The sequence below is a fragment of the Excalfactoria chinensis genome, chromosome 8, assembly GCF_039878825.1.
Source record: "Excalfactoria chinensis isolate bCotChi1 chromosome 8, bCotChi1.hap2, whole genome shotgun sequence".
Taxonomy (NCBI): Eukaryota; Metazoa; Chordata; class Aves; order Galliformes; family Phasianidae; genus Excalfactoria; species Excalfactoria chinensis.
In genome coordinates, this window is record NC_092832.1 from 12,598,032 (window position 1) to 12,623,715 (window position 25,684).

The 25,684-nt window shown below is 37.5% G+C and overlaps 1 protein-coding gene across 6 annotated transcripts; it reads right to left on the reverse strand.

Annotated features, from left to right (window-relative positions):
* On the reverse strand, positions 1-25,589 carry FRRS1 (ferric chelate reductase 1). 6 transcript variants are annotated; one of them, XM_072342589.1, is made up of 18 exons: positions 25,232-25,587; positions 19,743-19,842; positions 16,615-16,717; positions 13,099-13,294; positions 12,752-12,888; positions 11,818-11,912; positions 11,000-11,150; positions 10,007-10,186; positions 8,998-9,096; positions 7,480-7,627; positions 6,814-6,930; positions 6,074-6,189; positions 5,717-5,803; positions 4,806-4,903; positions 4,601-4,659; positions 3,640-3,783; positions 2,546-2,607; positions 1-2,440 (listed from the first exon to the last, which is right to left on the reverse strand). In XM_072342589.1, the coding sequence occupies exons 4-18, from the start codon at positions 13,292-13,294 to the stop codon at positions 2,348-2,350; spliced, it is 1,782 nt and encodes a 593-aa protein (XP_072198690.1). In that variant the 5' UTR covers positions 16,615-16,717; positions 19,743-19,842; positions 25,232-25,587; the 3' UTR covers positions 1-2,347. The 6 variants fall into 6 exon arrangements, 5 of the variants coding, with proteins under 5 accessions (XP_072198690.1, XP_072198691.1, XP_072198694.1 ...); XM_072342590.1 differs by lacking the exon at positions 16,615-16,717 and having other exon boundaries at positions 25,232-25,589; XM_072342593.1 differs by lacking the exons at positions 19,743-19,842; positions 25,232-25,587 and adding an exon at positions 18,250-18,349.
* Between the last annotated feature and the right edge of the window lie 95 nt (positions 25,590-25,684).

Sequence of the window (25,684 nt, forward strand, 5' to 3'; positions counted from 1 at the left end):
CAAAGATTGTAACAGGAACTTTGGGAGAGTCACTCTAATACAATAACTTTGCTTCCTCTTACTAGTCATGCAGGTGGGCAGGAAGGTGATAACAAAATGAACAAGTCTTTGATTTGAAGATGCTGGAATATGTCAGGAAAGGCCTCATGAACTATGTCCTATCCCTAGTACTAGGAAAGTGCATTATTTAAGAGCAACCAAGAAATCTGCAAAATCTGTAGCTCTCAGGAAAGTTATTCCACATTACAAAAACATTGTAACATCCAGTTTCTAACACTAACTTTCAATAACAGTTTCTCCAGGAAGCATTTGAACTGCTTTTATTTGTAAAATAAGCATTTACAACGAAAACATTGATTGATTACTGCAATGCAAAACTAGTCTAAATTTTATTTGGTAGTGTTTCCACTGCATTAAAAGAGAAACAATTAAGATACTTACATTCATGCTTTAAAACCCCCACTTTCACATGAGAATGAAGCAACACAGCACAGCTGTTGTATTATAGAAAGAATCTGGCACTGACTTAATTTAAAAAGCCATCTATCAGGTCTGAATAGAGATTTTCTTTTGTATACGCAGTATATGGAAGAGCTCTCAAAATTTTAGTGCTGGATAGATCTGTGACTCCTAAGTATTTGAAATCAAAGATATCCAAAGAACAAGCTGAAAATGTCATATAAAGAAAATGCATGTTGCCCTTCAGCCTGAGTTTTGCCATATTTCTTCTTAACCTCCTTTTGTCTATCTGAGAACATCTTCTCCAGATGAGGGGAAGGAAGATCACTCACCTAAAAACTCACTAGTAGTCTATTGAGCTGCTAACAAAAAGGGATTAATCCAAGCTCTGTAAAGGCTCTTAGAACTACAGAAGTTACTTGAGCAGGCAAGATCAGACCACAAACTTGATACATTCTGAATGACTTGTCTTTGCAACAGGCTGCATTGTGAGTTTCAAGAAAGAGGCTGAACTAGACAGCTTTAGTGCTTTAGTTAATGGAAAGAACCACTTCATGTCTAAAACACTTCTGTGAGTCAGGATGATCAGATAGCAGAGATCTTGCTATTATGTTCTATATCTAGAATAGTAAATACTGGGACCTATTTGCCAACACCTTTATTCTTAGCTAGGTTAACAACCCTTTGGTAGAGGTATACTTTGAAAATTTACAACTTAAAAAAAAAAAAAAAAGAAAGAAAGAAAGAAAGAAAAAGCAAAGCATTTTACTGCATAGCATAAGAAGGGTTAAGTTATGAGATTTCAGCTAAAAAGTGACCCTCAGTATCTAGGTAAACCAGAAAACAAAGAAGTTGAGAAGTCTCCTTCCATTCCCAATACCACATTAAGATTATTTAGTTACTGACTAAAAAAAAGTGTCTATGAAAGTAGGAGAAAAAGTCAGACAAACCAGCTCAAAGGACACTCATTTAACACTAAAAGGAGCTGCATTTTCCTGAAGTCAATTCAACTCCTAATCACTATTTCAACAGCACATTCAATAGAGCAAACACAACTGCAATATAACTGAGCAAATATTTTCACTTAACTTTAAGAATCAAGTTGCATAAGCCCATGTTATTCATACAGAACAGCAATTCAGAGGCAACAAGTGACCAGCAGAGACAGCAGAACAACTACATACACACAGATAGGTTTTTCCTGTTTGAATTTTGGATAAACAGGTTTTAATGTACATCTGCAAGCATGTTTTTCCTTGTTATGGTTTGGAAGCACTGAGAGAACAAAACAGTATTTTGAGGTGATGAGAATGGTGACCTTACTAAAGAACTGTAGTTCCCTTATCCCTGTATAAGTGCACTGCTCTTAGAGCAGAGAATATTTTTTGCATTAAACTGCAAAGATAATGTTTAGCTCAATGTTAGATCAAGTATTTGTGACTTTTTTTCAGTAAGTTTTTTTTCTTTGTGTGGGACAAAAATTGTCACAAGCAGGAGACTGTCAAACCATGTCAGAACACAGAATTGGGATCACACTTTTCAGTTTTCACAGTAATACTCCTGAAAGGTTTATGAAATTGTGACTATCAAAACTGTTTTCTCACTCTTCTTCATCTTATCACTCTTCTTGGCCTGTAAACTCTAACCACATTAATTATTATACTTATTTAAAAACAACAACTTCATTCCTTACTCAGGCAGATTCTCATTAAAAATAAGACCTGAAGACAGCTTTCACAGGATTCCAGCATTCTATTGATTTGAAGTTCTCCCTCACGCACATGCTATTGCTCTTCAACCACATCTTCCAGGATGTGTTGATGGAAACAATAAAAGTATTCCTTGCATGTTTTTCAGCTGCATGGTACTTCACTGCAAATTTCTTATCTCATACTTGGTTGATTGCTGCCAGGAAGGCAATGAGGAATATTATATTTCCACAGATATAGATGGCTAACACAATCTGTTTAAACAGGTTACCCTGCAAGACAACAGAAGAAAACAAGAAAAAACAGAGAAGTATTAGTCTTCCTATTTGTTTTTAAAAACATAATCACAAGGTAGGTATGTAAAAATGGTTACTTACTTCTGCTTCTGCAGACGTGAGTGACTGCAATATCTGTACTCTGTCATCCTCAATCAGTTCAACTGTTATGTGGAAGAAAAAATACAGTTGTCTGCTATTAACAGGAAGAGCTTTTTATAGTCACATAGCAGAAGTTTGGATCCAATGACTAAGTAAATTATTCCACCAAATTTGAAAAGTACTTCAAGTCACTTGACCTTTCAAAAACTCTACAGCAGAAACAAATTTTGAGTTAAACTACAAAAATTAGTCTTTGGTCATTAAAATGACAAAACAAAGTTGTATTTCAATAGAATGAATCAAGATACTGAGATCTGAGCTGAACAAAACATTTATGAGTTAAAACATTTTCATTTTAGAATAGGTAGGTTTTTTTTTAATAAATATTTTCAATTAGCCAACACAAGAACAGTTTTTGGTCAAACATTTTAGGCTGATTTCTCTAGTTCTAGAGAAATTAACTGTAATTAAATCTGAAGTCACTTTTTTTATCACCCTTTCTCCACTTGCTGCCTTACACCATTCTCATAGCAAATCAGGATTCTTCAATACTGAAAGTATCTGCTCCCCAATTTAGATACAGGTCATTTACTGTGTACAATGATCTCCTTTCAGTGACACCTGCCAGAAAGTCTACTTCCAATGAAGTTACTACTAGTTTCTCTGTAGAGATTTTGGAGTCAGAATTTCATTCTTTTTCCCCTGCTTGCTAAAAATTCAAGTACAAATGCTTCCAGTTTCACATCATTCTACTAATTTAACAACACCCATTTATACTAGAAAATCATAGTAATAAGATGTAGATTAAATCTGTGTGAATCAGGCCTCAGCTGTACCTACTCCACCTAGGATGGAGATCACCGCAAAAGATGATAGAACAAGCTATTGCTAGCACAAAGAATGACTGTTCTCTAACACACTGGTCTTGAAAACTTTTTTACTCCTGTATCAATTTGTGCACCATTGTTCCCTAGTTATTCCCTTCAGCTTCTAGGTTAGAAATTAAAGAACACCTCATGAAATTCAGTTCACTCAGATCTTTTGTGTCACAGAACTCAGCAAGCAAGGTAAAAATAAGATTAGTTGGCTTGTACCTTTACGTATAAGACAGTAGCTGTGTATCTCCAGAAGAACATCGGTACCAACATGCCAAGCTACAAAACCAATCATTGTATAGGTGTCCCATGGGTTTGGTAGGTCAAGTGCTGGCAGATCCATTCCCAAGAACATAGTAACCACTAGTCAGTAAAAATGAGATGAAGAGATGCTGAGTGCTGTATCAGGGCAATTAAAACAAATTTCTTAACACACTTTTGTCAACAGATTTCCCACAAAATGCCTATAGTTTCTGGGGGAGTGAGTTTAAAGGAGTCAATGAAACCAAAAAGCTTTTGCTGTATGGAACGGGTATGGAAACAGAAGGAAAAAGACCAGGAGGCCAAAATAGTTTCCTATCCTGCACAGTGTTCTTCACAGCCATGAAAGCACGAGCATTTCTGACTATGGAAGATGACCACACTCACTGAAACTTTTGTGCTTAAGTTGTCTATGGAACCTTATCACCAGAAATAGAACAAAATCTAGTTTGTAGTCCTGTAAGTTAACTTAAATAACACTGCAACATTGAGCTACGTTACTGTAAGAAGAAATTTGCTCAAGTCAAACTGGTATTACAAGTCACTTGATCTCCTTTAAAGGTGCAGAAGATAGTCATGAAAAAGAGGAAGAAAAATCTCTAGAATCCATATTATGATGTGAAAGTCATGAGGTGAGACAACACATTTTGAACCTCCACTTTAAATAGGGCTGAGTGTAAGAAAAACAGACCATAGATAATAGTTAAATCCTTTGGATGTTTCTTTTTTTTGTTTTTTTTTTTTTCTTCATTTTCAAAATCAGAATAGTTTGCCTCACACCAGAAAAGATCACATGAGCTAAAAGCTCAACATCTGGATGTCCAGACAGATGTTCTAGATGAATAATAGTCTAGATAATTAACAGCATGAGTTCCTTCATTTCACATAAAAGATAGTTACAACTATTACTCCTACTCACCAGCTAGTATTCTAGCAGTTGTACCAATACTCCAGTGAAACCAGTTAAACAACTGCCTCCTATAAAATAAAAATTAAAAAAAAAGCATTTTATTACATTTGAGGGAAAAAAAAATTAAAAAGATATTGAAAAGATTTATTTAAAGCAAGTAACAATAAGGCATTTTATTTCTGTGATTACAATTTAATGAGTTAGTTGTGAGTACCTTGGTGCATGAGGAGATGGTCTAAAACCTGCCATAAAAGGTTGAAAGATTGTCAGAGCCATCACAGTACAGCCAAGATATGGATGAAAACCTGCTTGCTAAACATAAAACATTTTTTGTTTAAAGTCTTATCCATATGAAGATATAGAAAAATATCAGAAATATGTTAATTTTACATAAGCTAGCAAAAGTATATCACAGTGGTAGAACAGCAGTGTGTTTAAACTAGCAATGGTGACAGAACACAAGCTGTTCTGCAGCTGAACATCCCTGCCTCCTCCCACAAAGGAGGAGGGAGAGAGATAAGTCTGCTTAGGTTTTACATCATCTTTCCGTTGTACTAAGGAATTCTTCAATCAACCTAAAAAAAGGGTAGAGTTACACTGTAGCAGCAATGCTGCAAACTCTTCATCCTCAATCACATCATCAGGAAAGGCCTATTTCTTAACTCCTCCCAGTACTGATTTCCTCCTTTCATTCTGTTTGTTCTAGTTTTACTCTAAAAGATCTTTTTTCGTTTTCCCTAGCCATCAACTCATGCCTGACATTTGCATCCCACCTTTAATAGAGATTCCCTTGGAGAACTTCCCAGTTTCTGGAACCACCTTGCACCAGATAGTATACAGGTGACAGCAACAGAGCCCTGCCTGAACCCCAGCATAAACAAGGACTTCATTTAGGAGAAAGTAGAAAGAAGGAAAATACGATGGAATATTATCCACTTATTGCTAGAGGAGGGACATTCCTCATCTATGTTGCTAGAATCTGGTCAGCCTTCTTAACAGATTTACAGGAAATTCCTTTGACAAGAGTTCTAACAGAGCAGAGTCAGCCAGCAATTGATCTACTTCTCATTCATTTGGTTCTACTTTTACATTAGTAAAAGTTAAAAACAAAAGTCACACACTTACTTTGCTCCAACCACCTCGATATAGAAAAGGCAATACAAATGAAATGCTTGTAAGCACAACGGTGGTCAACATAAGCATACGATGCACCTGGGAAAATGAAGTTCACATTTAGAAACTCTACACCTTTCCCAATATGTATTAAAATACATCTAATGATCAATAAGTAAGAATGTTCTTAGCTGCCTCTTTGGACTTTATTTTTACTAGTGGAGTAGGCAAGCTTCTGATTTGTAGTTATTCTACAAGATTAAATAAAGTAAACAACATCAAATTTGATCTCTGATTCCTTAGAGGTTTTAATTTTCCAACTACAGAGGCAGAACATATAGCTAGAGATACGGGAGAGATTTTGCCCACCTGAAACCATATCTCCCTTCCAAATAGGAACAAATGAGACCAGACAGGCTTGAAGAATCGTGCAACAACAACACCAATACTAACTGTACTTATCCAAGCAACAAACATCAGTGCACCTGAAAAACAGGAAAAAAAAAAAAAAAAAGAAACAGTTAATAATGGGTAATTTGACTGTACATTAAAATTGCTTCAGAGTGGTATTAATAGTTTACTCCATATTTATACAGTCAGAATATAGCAGAGAAGTTTTTAACCACCTAGTTCAGTCTAAAATGTCATAGTATTTTATCTAGCAAAATCATCCATATAAGGATGTTTAAAACACTCCTGGCACGATGGAGCAGCTTTTACACGCTTATACAAAGAATTGTAATTGACCTTTATTACAAGCTTTCATCAACAGAATGAGTGACAGTTCTCTCATGAGCCTGGTTTATACTTCAGTACTGAGAAAATAATTCACCACAGTTTCATTGGCTCTGGACTGTCAATTGAGAATTTTGTCATTTCAGATAGGAAACTGGGGAGGGGGGAGGGAAATCCTATGACACTGTTCTTGAAATGGAACGCAATAACTTTATTGGGACTTCACAGTCTCAGATCTTGCTACCCAACAGTATATATAAAATGCAAATGTCAGAAAGACAAGAGGAAATACCTACTCTACAACAGTGAGGAAAACAGCTCTCAAGTCTCAGCAGATCTTGACCAGGAAGTCAAAGCTAAAACATGCAACTTACCATGAGCCTTGATAAGCCTTGGGGACCGGGAACCTCCAATATCCTGAGGAATGCCTGTGACATTGTACATTCCATTGGTGATCAAAGGCTGATGACGATGTTTATATATTGGACCACCTATCCAGTAACAAAGTGGTTTAATTATGGCATATGAAAGTTACTGTACTTGCAAAATAAGTCTAACCCTTATTTATGAATTTAAGCCCTACTGTGACCATGGAGGGTAGTTATACAAAAAGTCTAACATGAAATAAGGTAGGAACTCAGCTCGTGAATACAAATTTGAAGATGTCATCCAAACTACCTTGTATATATACAAGAACCAGTTCGTCCCTCCACAGAAAACAGATCTCTCCCCTACACACACAAGATGTGAAGAATGATTCCTGCTGATGCTAATCTCCATTTTAAAAGGAATGCACCCAGCACTCAAGAAGCTAACAGTTGCTAGGATCAAGTGGGAATGCAACACAAGTAAGCTTACTTTATTTTCCAAGAGCAAATCCATGAGCCAATAAAGGTGACTATACAAAGTACATCACTCAAGCTTGGAAATCAAGTCCATAGTTTGGATACCAATTATTACAGATAACATGTCTTACATTGGGACAACTCACTTAGAGCTGTTAAAAAAATAAAATAAAAGCAACCACACATCAAATTTACCTTCACTAGCTTCCCCATCTGCCAGAAAGATGTAGTAACTAGCATTCATGTTAAACCTCCCCTTATATGTAGGGAGGCTAACATTTCTTCTAAAAGAACATTGAAGTAGACCATCCACAAGCCTCCATGACACATCTTCAAGAGCATTCTGTGAAACAAAAAACATTTGATATGCAGCCTTTCCAGACAAATAATTATTCTATTGCTTTTAAGGTCACTGTTTGAGATTGGTTCAAGATGTCAACACAAGCAGTATTCCTATATCTCAGGTAACGAGCTAAAGCATTTCTTACACTAACAGAATCAAGAGGTAATTTTTTTCACTTCTGCAGCTCTAGATGGCCATAATACAGTAACAGAATATTGGATATAAAACAGTTCAGTTGGAAGGTACCTGCAATAATCAAGTTCAACTGCCTAACTACTTCAGGGATAACTGAAGGTTAAAGCATATTAAGTGCATTATCTAAATGCTTTTTGAACTCTGACATGCACCAGGTATCAGTTACCTTACAGTTATTCTCTTCCAGTGTTTGACCACCATCACAGTAAGTTATCTGGTATCTAGTTTAGCTCTAGGGTCAGACCCTCACAATTTGGGCCAACTGCTTTCCAATAAGCTATATGTTAATAGCAAATAAATGACCAGCCTTCTCCATAGAACTGTTCCACACCATGGGAACAATTGGAAGGTAAAAGCCCAGTACAACCATAAGAAAGTGTGTATAAGAGTAAGAACAACAGTCATAGAACCAAAGAATGGCTTGAGTTGTAAGGGACCTTAAAATCTTCTAGTTCCAACCCCCTGCCATGGGCAGGGATGCCACTCACTGGATCAGACTGCCTGAGTCGCATCCAACCTGGCCTTGAACACCCCAGGGATAGAGCACCTACACATTCTCTGGGCAACCTGTTCCAGCATCTCACCACTCTAACAAGGTCATGTACTATAGAGGTCCTGACTCACTTTTCTGTTTTAAAATCCCCTGGTTAAGCAGATACTTCTAGCTTAAATGTCAAGACTTCTTTTTGCTGCATCTTCTGCTGTGCTAATACATCCAAAGAGATTTGGAGAGTAACTAGTTAAAAATTAGCCTTTCAAGAGATGTAAGTATCACTTGCACGAAGAAATAATGAGGCAATGATCTGGGGAAAGAATAATCTCTTGCATAGGAACTTAGAAGGCAGGTTACTGTGTTGATTTACTGACACAAGGTTTGTATTTATTACAAGTTTTTTCAACTCATTACTATGATCTCCCTAGTAGAAGGGCACAGTTGTACCATCAATGCACACTAAGTTCAGAACTCTCACCACGACTTTTTTTTTTTAAATAAATTTAGACTTCCAAAGGTAATGTTTACTAGGAAGAAAGAGCCTAACCATTCTCACTATAAAGAATTCTACATTTAACTTCCTACTTACGACAGCTTTTCAAAATAAAAGCACAGAGCAGTCATGGACTGCTGAGCATTTCAAACCCATATCTGTTAGGAAGTTGAGATGCTCCACACGTACCTTTGAATCCAGAACAGGAGGACTTCGTCCCTTCAGGTAAGCAGTGCTTACACTAACATGGTGGTCCTCATTAACACACAGATATGTATCATCATCACCCTAGAAAGTTTAAAAGAAAAAGGTATTCACACATTAGTAAAAACTCCTACTGGCAACCTCCTAAAGAACGTTAATTTAATACATGCAACAAACTTGTAGTGTTAGTCAGTGGTCTAGCAGAAGACTCAAGACAAATTCTTCTAGCTTTTAAGCTATTTCCCATCTTCCAAACATCTCAGTTTCACAGGAGTGCTGCATTAAGCCAAGCAGATGAAACAGGCATATCGTGACTTACCCTACTACCCAGTGACAACCATATTATCACAATGTTTTACATCATTATAATTCTACTGAATTTACCAAAAAAGATATGGTTGGATACCGATGGTATTTTAAAAAACTCTTTAGTTAAAAGTGCTGTATAGATACAAAATATTTAAGAACTAAGTGCTCTTTTACTAGGAACAGGAAAATCAAAAGTATCTTCTTTATACAACAGATACTTTATGGATTTCATATTTGTTAGCAGCATTCACTTCAACCACAATTAAAAGTCTTTGAACACATTTTAAAGATTGGATTGAGTCACCATGTTAATGATGCTGAAATTCAAGTGGTTTTCAGAAAACCTAACAACATGCTTCAAACAGATAGTGGTTTGGTTTCTCATTCCCAGGTAGCAAGGCAAGACTAATCTTACCAGGAATTCCAGTCAGCTACTGTACTACTACTAAGGTTGGATTCTGTGAAGACATATCCACAGGAGTAATTACTGCAGAAAGCCAACCTCAAGCTAAGACTCCATACCACCTATAAAAGGCCATTACCTCTTCACCAGCACTATAAGTAAGAAATGTCCTTGTTATCAGTTTAGAAATATTTCAGTTTTCCATATGATGTTTTGCTAAGGTACCATTGAAACTCTACTAGGATTACAAAAGAAGCTAGAGAGGTAGAATAGGATACTCACCATCCATTGGTCAAAGGACAGTGCAAATGCTAAATATCCTTCACTGGGACCACTCATTTCAATAAGTACTGAACTCCTCTCTTGATGGAAGGATAGGAAAAAGCAGGAAGCACTCTCAGGATCACAGTTAGAAGGGTTCCTAAGGCAGAACTTTGTATTTCCACAACCTGATGCATTAAACTAGAATAATAATCAAACATATGTCATAAGTAATGAGAGTTTTTCTGCTCTTCTTCCTCCCTTTTTAACCTTCTCTAGAAGGTGGCACTTCTTTCCACTTCCTTGGATACTACACGTGCCCATATACCAATTTCTGAATTCACCCCTACAATTACCAGAGGGTAAAATTTATTGTAATTTTACATACTAAGATATATTTTTAGTTAAACTGAATTCCCACTTCAAAGACTTAATTCAATAACTTAAAAGATTAGAAAAGAAAAAAAAAAAAAAAAGTCAGCCATAGGGTAGGAAAGAAGGAAAGACCAGCTTTGTTTCCTTATTAAAAGAAGCAATCCCACTGATAAGCAATGAGACAATACATGTATTACAAATCAGTGTTACTCTGGATCAAGTACTGATGCTTTCTCAGTCCACCAAAACTTCAAGAAACAAAAATCAATAATATTGATTAAATCAAAAGTTTCTGAACCTGCAGTTTGGAATCAAGAGTAGAACAAGTCTATTCTCACCTCTCCTCTCAGATGTACATTTTTCTTTATTAAACTCTGGCCTTTAAAAAGCTGAGGAACATTTAGAAATTAGCCTACGTGTGGGATGGCAACATTTAACCCACACAAACTCAAAATAATTAGCCTAATGCAAAAAGGTGGACATCTAGTGCTCTTAGTCTCTAATACATAAGTATTAGAGACTTCGTCTTTCCCCTTCTGTCAATCCAGAGGCAAAATATCTGAGACTGTATTAATAGGACTTAAATTCCATTCATCACAAGCATAAGAAATTGCATTTCTTGGGTTTATAATTACTTACAGGCTTTGTTAAGTAGGAAACTGAATGTGAAGTTGATACAGCCTCTGATGCTGTGTACAAGGGTGTTGTTGAGAACAGTGCATTGGGCTGAGAAACAACAGGACCAGGAATCTTCACCCAGAAAATCTTGTATTTCTTCACAACTGTGGCTCTTAAGAAAACCCACACATACACTTGATCAGTACTATATACATCAACAGCTGAATATCATTTAAAAAAACAAACAAACAACAAAAAAAAACCAGTAGTCTGCTGTTTTTACAGCATGCTTCTGTCTTTATGCTTTATCCTCTATCATTTCTTGTGCTTCAAGTGGAAAAATACCTAAAATACCTATGGAAAAATAATTTTAAAGCATCCAACTGCATGTTCCTTACATTCTTGCTTCCAGCATAGACAACAGTCTCAGAAGACAGATTTTATAACTTCGCTTATATTCATTAGTTCCAGAAAAAAAAAAAAAACAACAACTGACAGTATAGTGGAAGAGAACGTGTAGCATTTTGTTATGTATAGAGAAAAAGATTCTCACTGTGTATTACAGAACAATATATGCACAATAATTCATCAGTTAATTAGGAATTCTAGATTGCAGAATTCCATTCTACTCTCATCTCAAAAATAAAATGTGAGTCTCACAGATTTCCCTAAAGAACAAACACCTGCATTAATGTAAACTCTGTGGTGTGTAGGTGTTGACTTTTCAGGCCATTAGTCCAGCAACCCTTCCCAGTTGCTGGCCAGTATTTGTTACAGACAATGCTACATATTTATCTTCTGCATTTTAATATTCCAGAACTAACATTAGGACTACTTACAGAAATTGCACATGTTTTGGTGCATCCCCTGGAGCAATCCAATAAACTTTTACAACTTTCTTTTTTGCTTTACTTGTGTGACTGACAGCTGAATTCTGAAAACAAACATATTAAGAGTTACACAGTATATGCACTAAAGAGCTTTAATTTAAACCCTGAATAAATATTGCACCATTACCCTGCAAATACACAGCCTTAGCAAAAACTTCTTAGCTTAAGTTGTGATCAACAATAGCATGGCCTTAAAGTACTAATGAATAACTGGATTCCATACGTATCATGTGGAAGAAATGGAGAAAGAAAAATGCTTCCAGGGAAACTGAGAACTTTGTTCAGACCAGCTCAAATAAGTTCATAAAGCTCAAGACAGTTGCTGAAACTCTGGTCAGAGTCAATCCTTTGCATGAGGCTAAACCGATTCATCTAAAACAGATACTTGAGACTGTGATCTAACCTGTTAATAAGAAAGCTCCATTAACATTAACTGACCAAACAACACTACGGATAATAGCCTGTTGTAGCCTTTGTTTTCCACAATAATTGACCTAAACTTTCCTCGCTCTAAGACATTAATTTTGTCCTTAACAAGCATGAAAAATGATAACTTCCCTCTTCAAAGCAAGTAGAGCATGCACTCATCTTTTTAAGAACAAGCACAATGAGATGAATGCAGAACATAACATTCATTGTACTCAAGTTGTGTTATGACTGCTACACCTTACTACAGTAGTACTATATGACCCAGAGAATTTAAATAGCTCATAAGAATAGTCAGAAAATTGCAGTGAACTATGCCTACATGATGAAATTTATAGCAATTTCCTGAGATTTACTGAGCTCAAAGATAACAGAGTAGAAAGATTTGTTCTGCACTGTTACATACATGAACTAGTATAAAATACTTCCCATCCCATTTTAAGATACTAGACTGTACCATGATATGGCCACACGTCAGAAGCTGAGAATGTCTCCGGTCAACTAATACGAAAGAACCAACTGCAGGGCTATCCAAGTCTTCTGCATCCCGAGCTTGTAAGAAAAATCCTTCAAAATCTGGACCAGACAGCTGAACTGAAGAATCAAAATAAAAGGAAGTTGTAATGTTCTCCAGAGGAAAAATGAAGTGCTTCCACAATGACAAGCTGATTTTACAAGTGGTTGCTGACTAGGTCAACTGAACAAGACTCAATTTCTTACACAGTTCTGATGTAGTTAGCCAAGTAAAGACATACTAAAGTACAAAGAAACAATTAAACTCTTCAATTATAATTGGCACCATACCTTCTACACTGTCGCCAGGTTTAAATTCAGTCCTATTAACTGTAATGACATGCTCAGGTGACAGTTTTGGAGAGCTACCATGACAGGGTACCATGCTAGCACAGGCTTCTCTTACTTTCCCATTTGGATATCCATCCACAGATACACAGAAGCAAATAAACATCCAAACAACAAAAGCAAGGCCAGGCAGCTCCATCTGAATAAAAAACAAGAGTTATAGGCAATTAAATACAATAAGCATTTGCATAGCAGGTTGCAACTCATCCTTACAAGAATTAGTTCAGTACTAATTTTTAGAAACCTGCTTAAAAACAAAAGTGTGTGAGAGAAAACACTAATCCCAGACTGTGGGATAACTACAAGAACACTGCAAGAACATTCACAGATATTGTGTTTTAGGTGGTTTATATGCTCAAGAGTATTAATAATAGTTGGACTATTCTTCTTAGCAAATTTAGAGATGACTAAAAAAAAATTTCACTTACAGCTATACCGTTCTCAGTTAAAAAATAAAATAAAATCCAAGTCCTTTTAAAAAAGGTCCACAGTATTGAGGAAATACTGAGCTAACATCACTCCTGCTTATTTATTAATCATAGCTCCAAACTACGTATCATCATAGACTGTTATTTGTTTCCACAACTCATGTCTATTTCTTCACATATGACAAAGAACTCCAAGATGACAAGTTCTTCTTTCTTCAGAAGACTAAAGTTACCAGACATCTGAAAGATTTTATACAAGCAGAAGAGCAATAATTTGTTACAAGGAGATAGACAAAGAAATATATCTTTATCAAGCAAAAGAACATCTTAGAAATTCTTTTGGATACTGGACCTCCAGACATGATTTCTTGCTATGACTTTCTTAAGGAACTGAGGAACATGAAAAACCTTGTGAGTTCATGTGACTGAATAGCCTATAGCAGTTATAAAAAACCCCCTAATCCCAGCATTTATTATGTGATGATTTGCTTTGACACAATACTGTTTTCAGGAAAGCTGTGGTAACCATTCTGTTACTCAGCAGCACGAAGGCCTTACAATTGCACCCAACACTTGTAGAAAGCTTTAGTCAACCAGAATTTTTATGTTTAATGGGCTACAAGAACAAAGACACCATCCTTTCAATCCTTAGACAGAAAAAAAGTTGATTATCAGCTCCAGCAGAAGATGTACCAGGCAAATAAGTCTGCTTTATGGAGGAGTCATGTTCATTTTGCACTAAGTGATAAGAAACATCAGGTAAAGATATTCCCTGACAGCACATATGGTTGTGAAGATAAGAAAGGGCACAGAGCTGTTTCAAGCTGAGCTCTGATATCTAAAAGTCAAAAAAGAAAAACAAAAAGAGAGAGATGTAATTAGTCCTATACTCTGTAAGAATAATCAGTACTGATTTTCCTAGACTACTTATACATTCCGTGCTAAACATCTACAATATCCAAGGCAATGCTACATTTGCGTTTGAAATTAAGAGTTCCTTGGCAACACTGTATCAGCAAATACAAGAAAATTTAGGGGAGGGGATCGTGCAGCTACATTTCAGAAACCAGAGAAAATATAAAAATGAAAAAAAATAAAAATAACTCTTTCGATACTCATCTAAGGTAGCACCGATAACGCCTAGTTAAACTGATGTTTTCTTTTAATACCAATACCTATATAAACAAAATAAATTGCATTGATGGAGATTTGTATGTTAAGGAAGTCTTTGGGAGGCTAAAAACTAAGTTTCTTATCAATTGTGGTATTAAAGTAGTTTATACATATACAAGAAATCTTCAAAAAAAAAAAAAAGCTGCTGCCAGAAGAGATAAAGCTGAGTATCAAAGAGACAAGAAAAAAAGAGCAGGTTCACGTTCTAGTTGAAGTAGCAGAGGATGTGGTAAGGATTTCAAACAAGTAATATGCTTTGACAGACTCACCCAACTCAAAAGCTTGCAGAAGAACAAGCAAAGCCCAACGTAAAAAAAAAAAAAAAAAAAAAAAAAAAAAAAAAGTGGGGAAAAAGTACTATACAGAGGAGCAATTTTATTATTCTTATTTTAAGGAGGATTAACTGTGGCAATCTTCTCTATGCATTTTCAAGGGATGGAGAGAATTTTTTTTTAAATAGCACCTTCCAGACTTATATTTATCCTTTAACTTGTTACTCAGTTGTGTTGAGAAGTCCATTTTAACTGGGAAATATAATCCAGTACTCCACGTTCTCTGCCTACAGAGTAAAACATACTGAATGAAGACAGGAAACACTACTAAAACATCAGTCACTCTGTAGCTAATTAATCGACTTGTAGCTTTATGAAAACTCCCAAAAAACATCCATAGGGCTTCAGCTAGTAACTAGATTGCTAGGGGTTATCCAACAGGCTTTGCTTAAAACACAGGAGGGAGTTCAACAGTCTTTTAGATGGATACATTAAACTTGTGGAGTTTTAAAGATGAAAAGCAGCTGTATTTTCACTCAGCCACAAAGAAGGAAAAGAGGAAAGAGAAGTCATAGTTACTCACCATCAGCTGGCTAATTTGGCAGCCTGATTTAGATATTTATTGTGCGGCTTCAAAACTGACCACAAATCAACTAAGAATTAAAAGCTAAAGGAATGTTTCTTGGGGCAGTTATCTATGAATACACAGCATTTGTATGGCAGTGTTTCTGTGTTATCAGCATATCCCCAAAGAAAACACAAGGAACCACAGGGTCCATGATAAATTTGCACATTTTAAGCTTACCTCTTCCTACATTGAAAAGACTTCTAGTCTGCAGGCATAGACAGCTTAGAAAGCTCTGGCAGCTCAGTTACTTAAGAGCACAACACCTACACAAACATAGGATCTCTTCACAGAAATTGACTTTCAACTACTTAACAGAACTTCATTAGCTGCATAGTATGAAACTTAAAGCTAGTTTTAGAGAGGGAGAGAAGAAGTAAGACAAAGACACTGATAACCAAAAGGAATAAAAGCCATTATGGTCAAAATGTATCTCCTGAGCACCGTAAGAGAAGATGGCAAGCAGGAGAGGAAAAAGTTACCTAAAGCAGAATAAGCTGTAAGAACTAATAATAAGCTATAAGAACTTATAGCTATAAGCTATAAGATGCTTGCCCAAATGATACTTTGCCACTTCTCTGTTGAAACCTATTCTTACAAAGCAGAAGCAGAGAACCATACTGTTCAAGAGTCATTTTTTCCTCTGAGTAAAGGAGCTTGTGTTAATTTCCCCTGCTCACTTAAATGTTGTCATAACAGAATAGCTGCATGAGCAAGGGCAGAAAAGAGATAGCATTTACACAGTAACTCTTTACTTCTCTAAATGAAAAAAGGAACACACACATACACTCACATGACAACAAAACACACACACACCTCATGGTCTTCCTACAATGAAGAAATTCAAAGAGAGATTTAAGATTTCTAACTTCTTTCTAAACAAACTTTTATAAACTTAACTACAAGTATTTACATTACAGCCAATCTTTCTGTAGCAGCGATGAAGCCTAAATATAATTACCTTTGGCTTTCTACTTGTAGTAAGTGAACATGCAGCACATTTAACTTCTACTTGACTTGCACCTCAGTGTTAAACTTGATCATAATCGGGATCAGAGGAAGTTCTGCAACAAGAAACAGTACCCAGATGCTACAAAGGAAATGTTTATGAGTGATAAGGCACATATCTTATGATTGCCCCCCCAGCTAAGACTACAACCTCCTAGACTTCAGCTGAATTGCACAAAGTTATAACGAAGCACTACCCCACAGCTTCTTTTGGTTTGAACTTCCACAGAGCAGTTTCATATTAAGACATTACTGCAATTATCTTCTGGTGCAGTTACAGGGAGAACAAAAGTAAATAAATAGCCACAAACTTTTTATACCTTATTCCTCAAAGCGTACAAATATAAAGCATGATTTTATAGTGTATTAGACTATATTGAAAAGATACTATATTTTAGAAAAGAGATAAGGTTTCGCCTGCTTTTCCCTCTTTCTTCTCCCTATCTTCTACCAAGAATGGACAAGAGCAAAGGATTTCACCCTAATTATTTTATTAATCTTCTATTGAACATCTGCTCTGTGTATAAACCATTAAGACCCCAACCTTGCAAACTCATACCTATGCAAAAAGCCCTCTTAAATAAGCTGCAGGCTGACATAGGATTGGCCCTGTTTCAGTTACCCCAACAAACAATTTCAAGCACAGCATCAACTGTAACAGCCTTAGTTCAGCTATCTCCTCTGCATATTAACAACAAAACAAAGTAAGAAAGCGGTAATTATAGAATACTAAGAAGCAAATGAGACACCAGAGGAACTCGAGTGTTAAGCTTTCAGGCACGTTAAGCCCAAGTCTATTTTTACAGCATTTTTTAGAGTATAAACCTCATTACAAAAAACATGCCCACAAGCTTTCTATAGAGATTCAGAAACGCCTGGGTGAAATACGGCAGTTCAGAGGCGTTTCAAAAAGTTCGCCAGACTTCAGCTTGCTTCCCAATTGCTCCAGCTACTCTATTAAGTGCAAATAGCTTTCAAAACGTTCGCCGTACCTAGGCTTCGCTCACGCCCGGCCGTCCGGCAGCACAGCAGCACCCGCAGCCCGCTCCCTCCTCCACCGCAGCCCCGCAAGGCTGGCTGCTGCGGCCGCCCCTCACCTGCCGGCTCCGCCTTCCGCAGCAGAGGGGAGGGGAAGGCAGCGGCCCGAGGGGAGGCATCCGCTGACAGCTGGGGCCTCAGCGGCACAGCCCGCGTCGCTGCTCCAGCAGGGACCTGTAAGATGCAGCTTCCCAGCTGCGGAATTTCGTTCCTGACACCGAGAACGCCGAGAGCTGGTGACGGGTGCCCTGATTTTGCAACTAGAGTCTTGCCCCACAGGTTTTACCCAGACCTTGTCCTTGTAAAATCTGCACAGTAATGCTTTTATTTGCAGTGCTGTTTGCATGCTCCCACAGTCAGATTTTTTCTTATCAAGGAAGCAACTACATATTGTTTGTAACTGGACCTTCATTGGCAGAGATGACAGATACACAGACCGCTCTGAATTTTATTTCTCTTCGTTTTACTCAGTTTTCAGTTGTTGACAGCAGAACAAAGTCACTTATTTCCTAGAAATACAGCATTAATGCACACAGCCCACCCTACACACCTGGGATGAGGGTAGCAAAGTGTGAGTAGGGTTGCCACAGCTCCCACTGGCTGAGCTTACAGCAGGACCTCTGTTAGCAGAACTGATCCTCTGATTTTACCTGGCACACAGAAGAATGGTTTGTTTGTTGATAGCAACCTTTTGAACCAAATGCACATATTGAGCATTTTCCAGAAGATTCTTACTGAGAAGTCAGATACTTCAACAAATGCACCTTCAGACACATCTTCTTTCTGGTTTTTTGCAAAAAGGATAAATTGACCCTTACCTGCTTTCTGCAGAGCAGACGTTTAACTTTCCCACAGAACAGAAACATTGTGTTTGTGTTAACAAATACTTGATGAGAGTCTCAGCTGATTCAGGTGCCTATTAGGAGATCTGAGCACTTCCAGTGGTGTCAAACTCCGTTAATTTAGTCATATTTTCTTTAAAAGTTCAATTGACTGAAATACAGCAGAATTCCAACATCCGAGTTCACAGCTTACACAATCTACAGTATGAACTAATAGCCAAATAATTTTGAAGGTTTTATTTTAAGGACTTGATCCACTGACAGAATGAGGTCCATGCCTCTGAAACACTGGTAGAAGAATAAAAGTATATGGAAGTAATGCTGCATGCTTATTTGTCCTTAGGCATGGATAGCCAAGTAGTATCAAGAAAGTAAACTCAAACATGAACTATAAAAGGCTGCAAATGTATCTTTGTAAAATGTACTGCAGTTATAGCTGTATTAATGTATGGATAACAATAATGTACTTATAGCAAAGCAGAGGTTTTTACTTTAACTACAATATCCATTAGAAACAGAGGGCTGGAGGTCAGCTTTTATCACTATTGCAAGTTTGAAGAGAGATGAAGTTGTGTAATCTGCTACTGAACAACACCAGAGGAAGATTATGTCAAATGGCAAACAAATTCCTCCGTTATGGAAAATAATGTAATAACAAGCATAAAAAGAAGTTGATGACTTTTTTTGCATAGATTCTAACAAGGCTACAAGGAAGTAAGAGGCAGCATATAGCTTCAAATGCAATTCAATGAAGATAACTGCAAGATAAGTACATAAAGGCAAATATCTGTTGCTTAATAACTGAGGAAACAAGAAAAACATATAATTTTGAAAATTAAGTGTTATACAGCCCAGTGCACCTACTGATACTTGTGGTATTTTTTAATCACAAAGTAACAAAACAATAAGCCATTGCAGCTAGCTTTGAAGAGACTCCATGTTACTATGTGGCTCCCTGTAATCCATTCTCCCCCAGCTATTAGTTTAACAGTAGAGCAAAACAGAGGAATTCTAGGTCAGCTCATACCCAGGTTCCATACACACTTGCAGTAGGCAAACAGTTTCTTTGTATAATTGATTAAAACATTACTGCAAAATATACCTGAATTTAAATCAAGTCATTTTCAAGCTTTCCAGCTTTGCTGCTTTAGTTAAGTATTTATTAGGAAAGCAATGGAGAAAAAAAAAACAAAACCATTACCTTAGGATGAAGCCTTTTTCCTACAATACAGCTCTCACATGTCTTTTTTATTTTCCCCCTCACAAAGTGAAACTTGAGTCATGGAAATGATTCTAACCACCTAAAAGACAAGAGATGAAGATAAAAGTCACAGTGGGAGATGAAATCTTTTTTTCCCCACACTTAATTCATTTAACTTGCAGCCTGACAAATTTTGAAACGTTTTCCATTACTCTTAATTTCTACTTGTTAATCACATCCTTCTGCTTTCACTTACCTTAAAATGCCTTGTATATAGAAACAAAAAAAATAGCTCTGAAAAACATATTCACACAAAATACTATCCAGAGGCAAAAGGGAAACGGTATTTATGGCTTACAACAAAATACACTAATCAGCCACCTGGTGGCAGCAGCCACTAAGGAAAATAACTACCTCATCATAGAAACTTAGCTTTCCATCACTGTCATGATTCATCAACAACTTAAATACATTGTAGCAGAAATGTTAAGTCACAGCCTAAAGCAGCGATTGAGCACCTGGTAGAAGGCAGGGCCAAACCAGGGGGAGCTCAGGTGTGTGCAATGTACCTGAGTGACTGGAAGAAGGGGTGGAGACAGGATCACCTCTTCCCAGGCCTCATTTAAGGGCTGGCAGGGGGGCAGTAAGTGTGTTTTGCTGGTACTAGAGGCCATTTGAAGGTATGTAGTTTAGGGTTTTGTGGGGTTCCCCCTGTGTGTTTGTTGCTGCTGCATTTGGGTTTATTCTCTCTTGTTGTAGTCCTAGGACTTTGTTATACTCTGCTATTATTGCTGTGCTTTCTGTTGTATTGTTACATACATGTGCAATATCTTTCTGTTGCAATATACATTTACTTTGGCATAAGGAAAATTTAAACAAGCAATATTTGCTTGCTCATCTGAAGTAACAGGATTTTAGTTGCTTATGGTAATTAGAGCTATGACTGTTCAGACACTATGATGCAACAACAACTTGTCACTGTTCCCAGTTTCCCCCTACAAAAAGGAAGGGTCAGTGCAAAGAAGAACATTGTACTAGATTTCAATTCAGCTTGTAGTTTCACTTAACAGATTATGTCACCAGATTATGTTAAGTTTATGTTAAGTACCAGAAACTGAGGCACTTGTTGCTCCGTGCTTTTGACAGCAAGCTAGTTGCTCCCTGGGAAGTAGAATAATAGCATCTCAGCACATCTTACAGGCACAATGGAATTAATAATAAATACCCCATGGAAATGTTGAAGAACGTAGAAACTGAATAAAGCTCACTGTTCAGAACTTTCTTAAGGAAACTTCAGATATGTGCTTTGGATAAACTGATGGCTGACATCCCTTAAAGCGAGTAAAATAACTTTATTGCAGTGCTTAATCAATTGACTTAATTATGCTGTGCACTGGGCTAAGCAGGAATCTGTTAAGTGAACCTGCAAGCTGAACTGAAATTGAGTACAATGCTCTTCTTCATAATGCCCCCCCTCCCCCCCCCTTTTTTTTCTTTCTCTGGAACTGAGAACCAATTTTTCATTCCTCCCTATCTGATTTTAGAGGGCTTTTCCCAAGCAACCAATATCCAGTTTTCCCACCTTTTTCTGAGTAATTCTTAGTCTGCCTCCTTCAAGACTTTGTTCATTCTTTATTTGGGCCTGAGATGCCTTTTGTGTGTATGTGTGGATGCTCCAAGTTAAAGCAAGTTTACTTTTTCCCTGGGGATTTTGCAGAGCAATGCTGTTTGCTAGATGCAATGTTATGCTTGTTATTACTTGCACAGCACCTCTGTGAGGTAATTGTGTGGCAATAGCTGAGTGTGCTCAGTAGGAATGCTTGCAGGGATTTTAGCTGTTACTTCAGCAAGTTTCAGCCAAATGTTTGTGGTGATTTTCAAGTGCTTACAAACTGGACAATGTTGTCCATCTGCAATGTACCACACTGTGGTGGGCTGTTTAAATTTTGAGTTGAACTCTGCTTGCACTGAAAGAGTTCATAGCAGGCCCACTGATCTCTCTTAGCCATCAAGTAACCTCAGGTTACATGAGTCTAGTATGTGGTTATTGCTCCATTGAAGAACCAGATACCGGTGTTTTATACAGCAGCCACAGTCATTTATCATCTGAGCTTAAAGAGTTGTCTGGGTAAGATTTAAGAATAGTTAATTCAATGGACCAGGAAAACATCCATGGTATTTTTGTGACAGCTTGATGTGATAAGAAGGAGCACTGTAAAGAAAATAGAGTGCTCAAAAAGCACTTAAAATATTTTACTTCTGAGGAGGTGATATAAGAGAAGTAGTTCCACTCAACAAAGCATTATCACAATGACTTTAGGAATAGATAGTCTGCAGCCTTAGATCTCAGTATGTGTTGCTGGAGTTAACTGGAACAATTTACAGTAAAATAAAAATGCTGGTAATGATTCAGCAAGTTCTGCTTGTAAAATAAAAAACCGGTCAGGCACAAGTGACTTTATTTTATGTTTAACTAAGTTAAATGATACAAGAATACCATTCAAATGCTTAGTTGAAAATCATGTGTGTTACGTCACAACGTTCTCGGAAGAACATTAATACTAAATCGATGTGACACTGTTAGCTAAAACACAGTCAAACATATCTTAAGTATATGAAAGCTACATCAAGAACAGTAAAATCTTATTTGGGCTTCCTTAAAGACAAATGCATTTAATTTGACAAATTTATATCGAAATTATTGGCAGTTCGGCTTTATACAGATATTTTGGCAGGAAGTTTGGCTTGTTTGAAACCTCATTAAGAGGACAGCAGAGCTAGGAATAAAACTGAACAAAACCATTAAAGTGTTTCTGAAGTACAAAAATTCCTGATGACTCCAAGTTCAGCTCTGAAAGTTTAAACCATTACTTCCAAATGACTGTGAAGCAAAAGGAATTGATTTGTCCAGTCAGCACAAGTTGGTGCCCTAGCCTCTTCATCTCAGGTGATTTCTTATTTATAAACAGTATTTTAATTGAACATACTACTTTTTTTTTGAATATCAAATATTGCAATCTGTTCTTTTATATAGAAGAGATATTAAAAAAATAATAATAAAAATAGCCTGGAGGTGACCAATTAAATGTTCTGGCCAATATTTTATCTCAATACTAGACTCTGAAATCCAAGAGCACATGCATCTAGGAACAGCACTTGTCTTCAGCTACACACAGAGAAGGTTCTGGTCTAAACAAATTGCAAAGATACATATCTAAAGAAAAAACAGCTTTCTTTCAAAGTTAGGTTTGCATTTCGGAGAGATCTGCCTATTAGAAAACAAAAGTTGGACAGAAGAGTCAATACCTTTGAAGCTTCCTGTTGTTTGCATCACTGTGCAGTATCCATCAGTTTTACAGACCAGGACAGTGAGGTGTTGAGACAACAATGCTACCATGTTAAATTTTATAAAATCAAATATTTCTTGTATTTAGGCAGCTTGAAGCTCAGTTAAGTTCTCTCTGTGCTAATTTCCCTGTTGTTACAGGGAGCTACTGTTCTGTGGGTTGTCTTTTTGTTTTTGAAGAATACTGTACTTGCAAGTATTCTACTTTGCTACACTTTCAAGTTAATCTTTAATACAGCCATGAGTTATAGGACTTAAGTGTGACCTGATATCTAGTGAACAGGCTTCCTAAAGTGTACAGGGTCACTGCTAGAAGTATTCTGTAATATTGTGCTGTGAAACAGAATGCAGGAAGGAGGAGAGTACTAGAAAGGTGTATGGGGGGAGGGGAGAGGGACCTGAAAGGTTCTGAATATGCTTGAAAAAGCTGAAAAAAAAAACCAAAAACATTTCCTTAAAATGACATTGATATGGTATCCACTCTTACTTTGAAGCATTATTGGTTTTTTTTTTTTTTTTTTTTTTTTTTTTCCCTACTCTAGTATATTATATCACACAGGGAAATTCAGCAAACTGAAGATGAAATGGCACTGTGAAATTCACCAAGTAGATGCCAGTGTAGTAAATGCCATGTATACGTGCTGTTGGCTGTGTTCTGTGCAATGTTTACAGTGCTAGATGTTCCTGGCATGCTTCCTGTGATCAGAAAGCATGCTTAATTTATCACTGCAAGTAAAAACAGGCGTGAAGTCTCTATGGATATGCTGGAATATCAAGTGATGTTCACGGAAAGAGGATTAGGGAAGCCTCTTCAGTTTTTGAGTAAACTTCATTGAGGAACCTGGGATAACTCATTTAATAACTTTGTAATAGTCTTTTTTCTTTCATATTGATAGCTAATGAAATGATGCTGCTTTAATTATGTTATTAAATAATACTTCATAACTTCTCTGTTCTGTAGTGCATCAAGTCCTTCATTTAGATTCTTGATGCCTGTTCTAGCTACTGCCATGAATGTCAGCCAATGCAACAGCTTCAGGATTTGTAATTGGACAGCTTTGTTTCTGAATCTTCTTTTCCTGTGAGACTCAAAAATCCTTTAACATAAACCTGGATCTGTTTCAAAACATGTCTGAATTCACAATATATATATCACACAGATGTGTCAGTGCAGACCTAGTAACTAAAGAGTTTTCCTACTCACAATGGAAATTCAAGTAAAGAAGACAGTCTTACTAGCACTAGTGAAGCTGCATTCAGGAATAGACTTCTAGCTTTTCTTGTTTCTCAGAAATATGCACTTCAGGATAGTTATATATGCAAAGGACATGATTACATAGGATTGTTTGCTCTCCCTCTCTTGAAACCATTTGCTGCATATGCAGAACTCTCATGAGATCTCAATATCCTCCTGTCTGCAGCATATGATAGGACAGAATGAGCCTGGAGGCAGGGGCACTGGTACAAGGCTCTGTGGCAGCACATCTGCAAAGTAATTTTGGGATACTGAGGATCATACCAAAGTCAGGGTCAAGATCTTTCAGTTACATGTCTGTTGAGTTTAATTTTATTTTTTTACTCCCATACCTTTTGAAAATAATAGAGCCATAGCATGGCTTAGGTTGGAAGTGGCCCAAAAGACCATCAAAGTTACCAGAGATGGGACAGCCTTGGGCCAGTGCCTCACTGCTCTTTGAATAACAAATTTCTCTCCTAATATCTAATCTAAACCTCCTCTTGCTATCCCTTGTCCTGTCTGTGCATATAAGAAAGTTGCTCTAGTATTCTTCAAAATAAAATCCCCTGTAAGCACTCAAAGGCTACATTGTGTCTTTGTTAGGGCTCCTCCAATGTGGAGAGAGCAGAGCATGGGTTGAGCCGTGCTTCTGTTTTAGCAAGTCCAGTCTGTCCATGGAATGTGCCTGCTTAGTGAACTAAGGCAGGAGGAACACATTGCAGCAAGACACAGGTATGAGGTGTACTGGGAGACTGGAAGCAAATGGTTAATCTAAATGGTCTTGCAGACTTGTAGTTCCCCAAGTACACTATCTTTGGAAATAAACAGTATAGCAAAGGGGCTGTAAATCGAGAAGCATTTTTCTTTTTTTTTAAAAGTAGTTCTAGACCATAAAAATAGACTGACCTTCCAAAAACGCGAGGCTGACCTTTCCAGCGGGGGCAGCTCGCGGCATCAGGGCTGAGGCCCCAGGCAGCCGCTCCGCTGCGGGGCCTCCTGCTGACCGCCATTCGAGCAACAGCGCTCTTCGAAAACACCTCGCGTTTTGCCTAGTGAAAGCTCCCTAGAGTTCGCAGCCTGAGCCGCACGCTGCGTACAGCGCTTGCACGCCTCTTACGCTCGCCCACTCACACACCGTGCGGAAAAGGCACCGCCGGGAGCCCCGGCTGAGAAATAGAAACAGAGCGACACCGCCCCGCGCTCCTTGAGGGAGCCCCGAGCAGCAGCACCGCCGCCGTCCGCAGCGCGGGGCGGGCCCGGCCGCATCCCCGGGGCGGGCACGATGCTCTCGCGCGAGCTGTGCCGGCACCGCCTGCCTCGGAGCGGGGCCGGGCGGAACCGGTGAAGTTTATTTCGGAA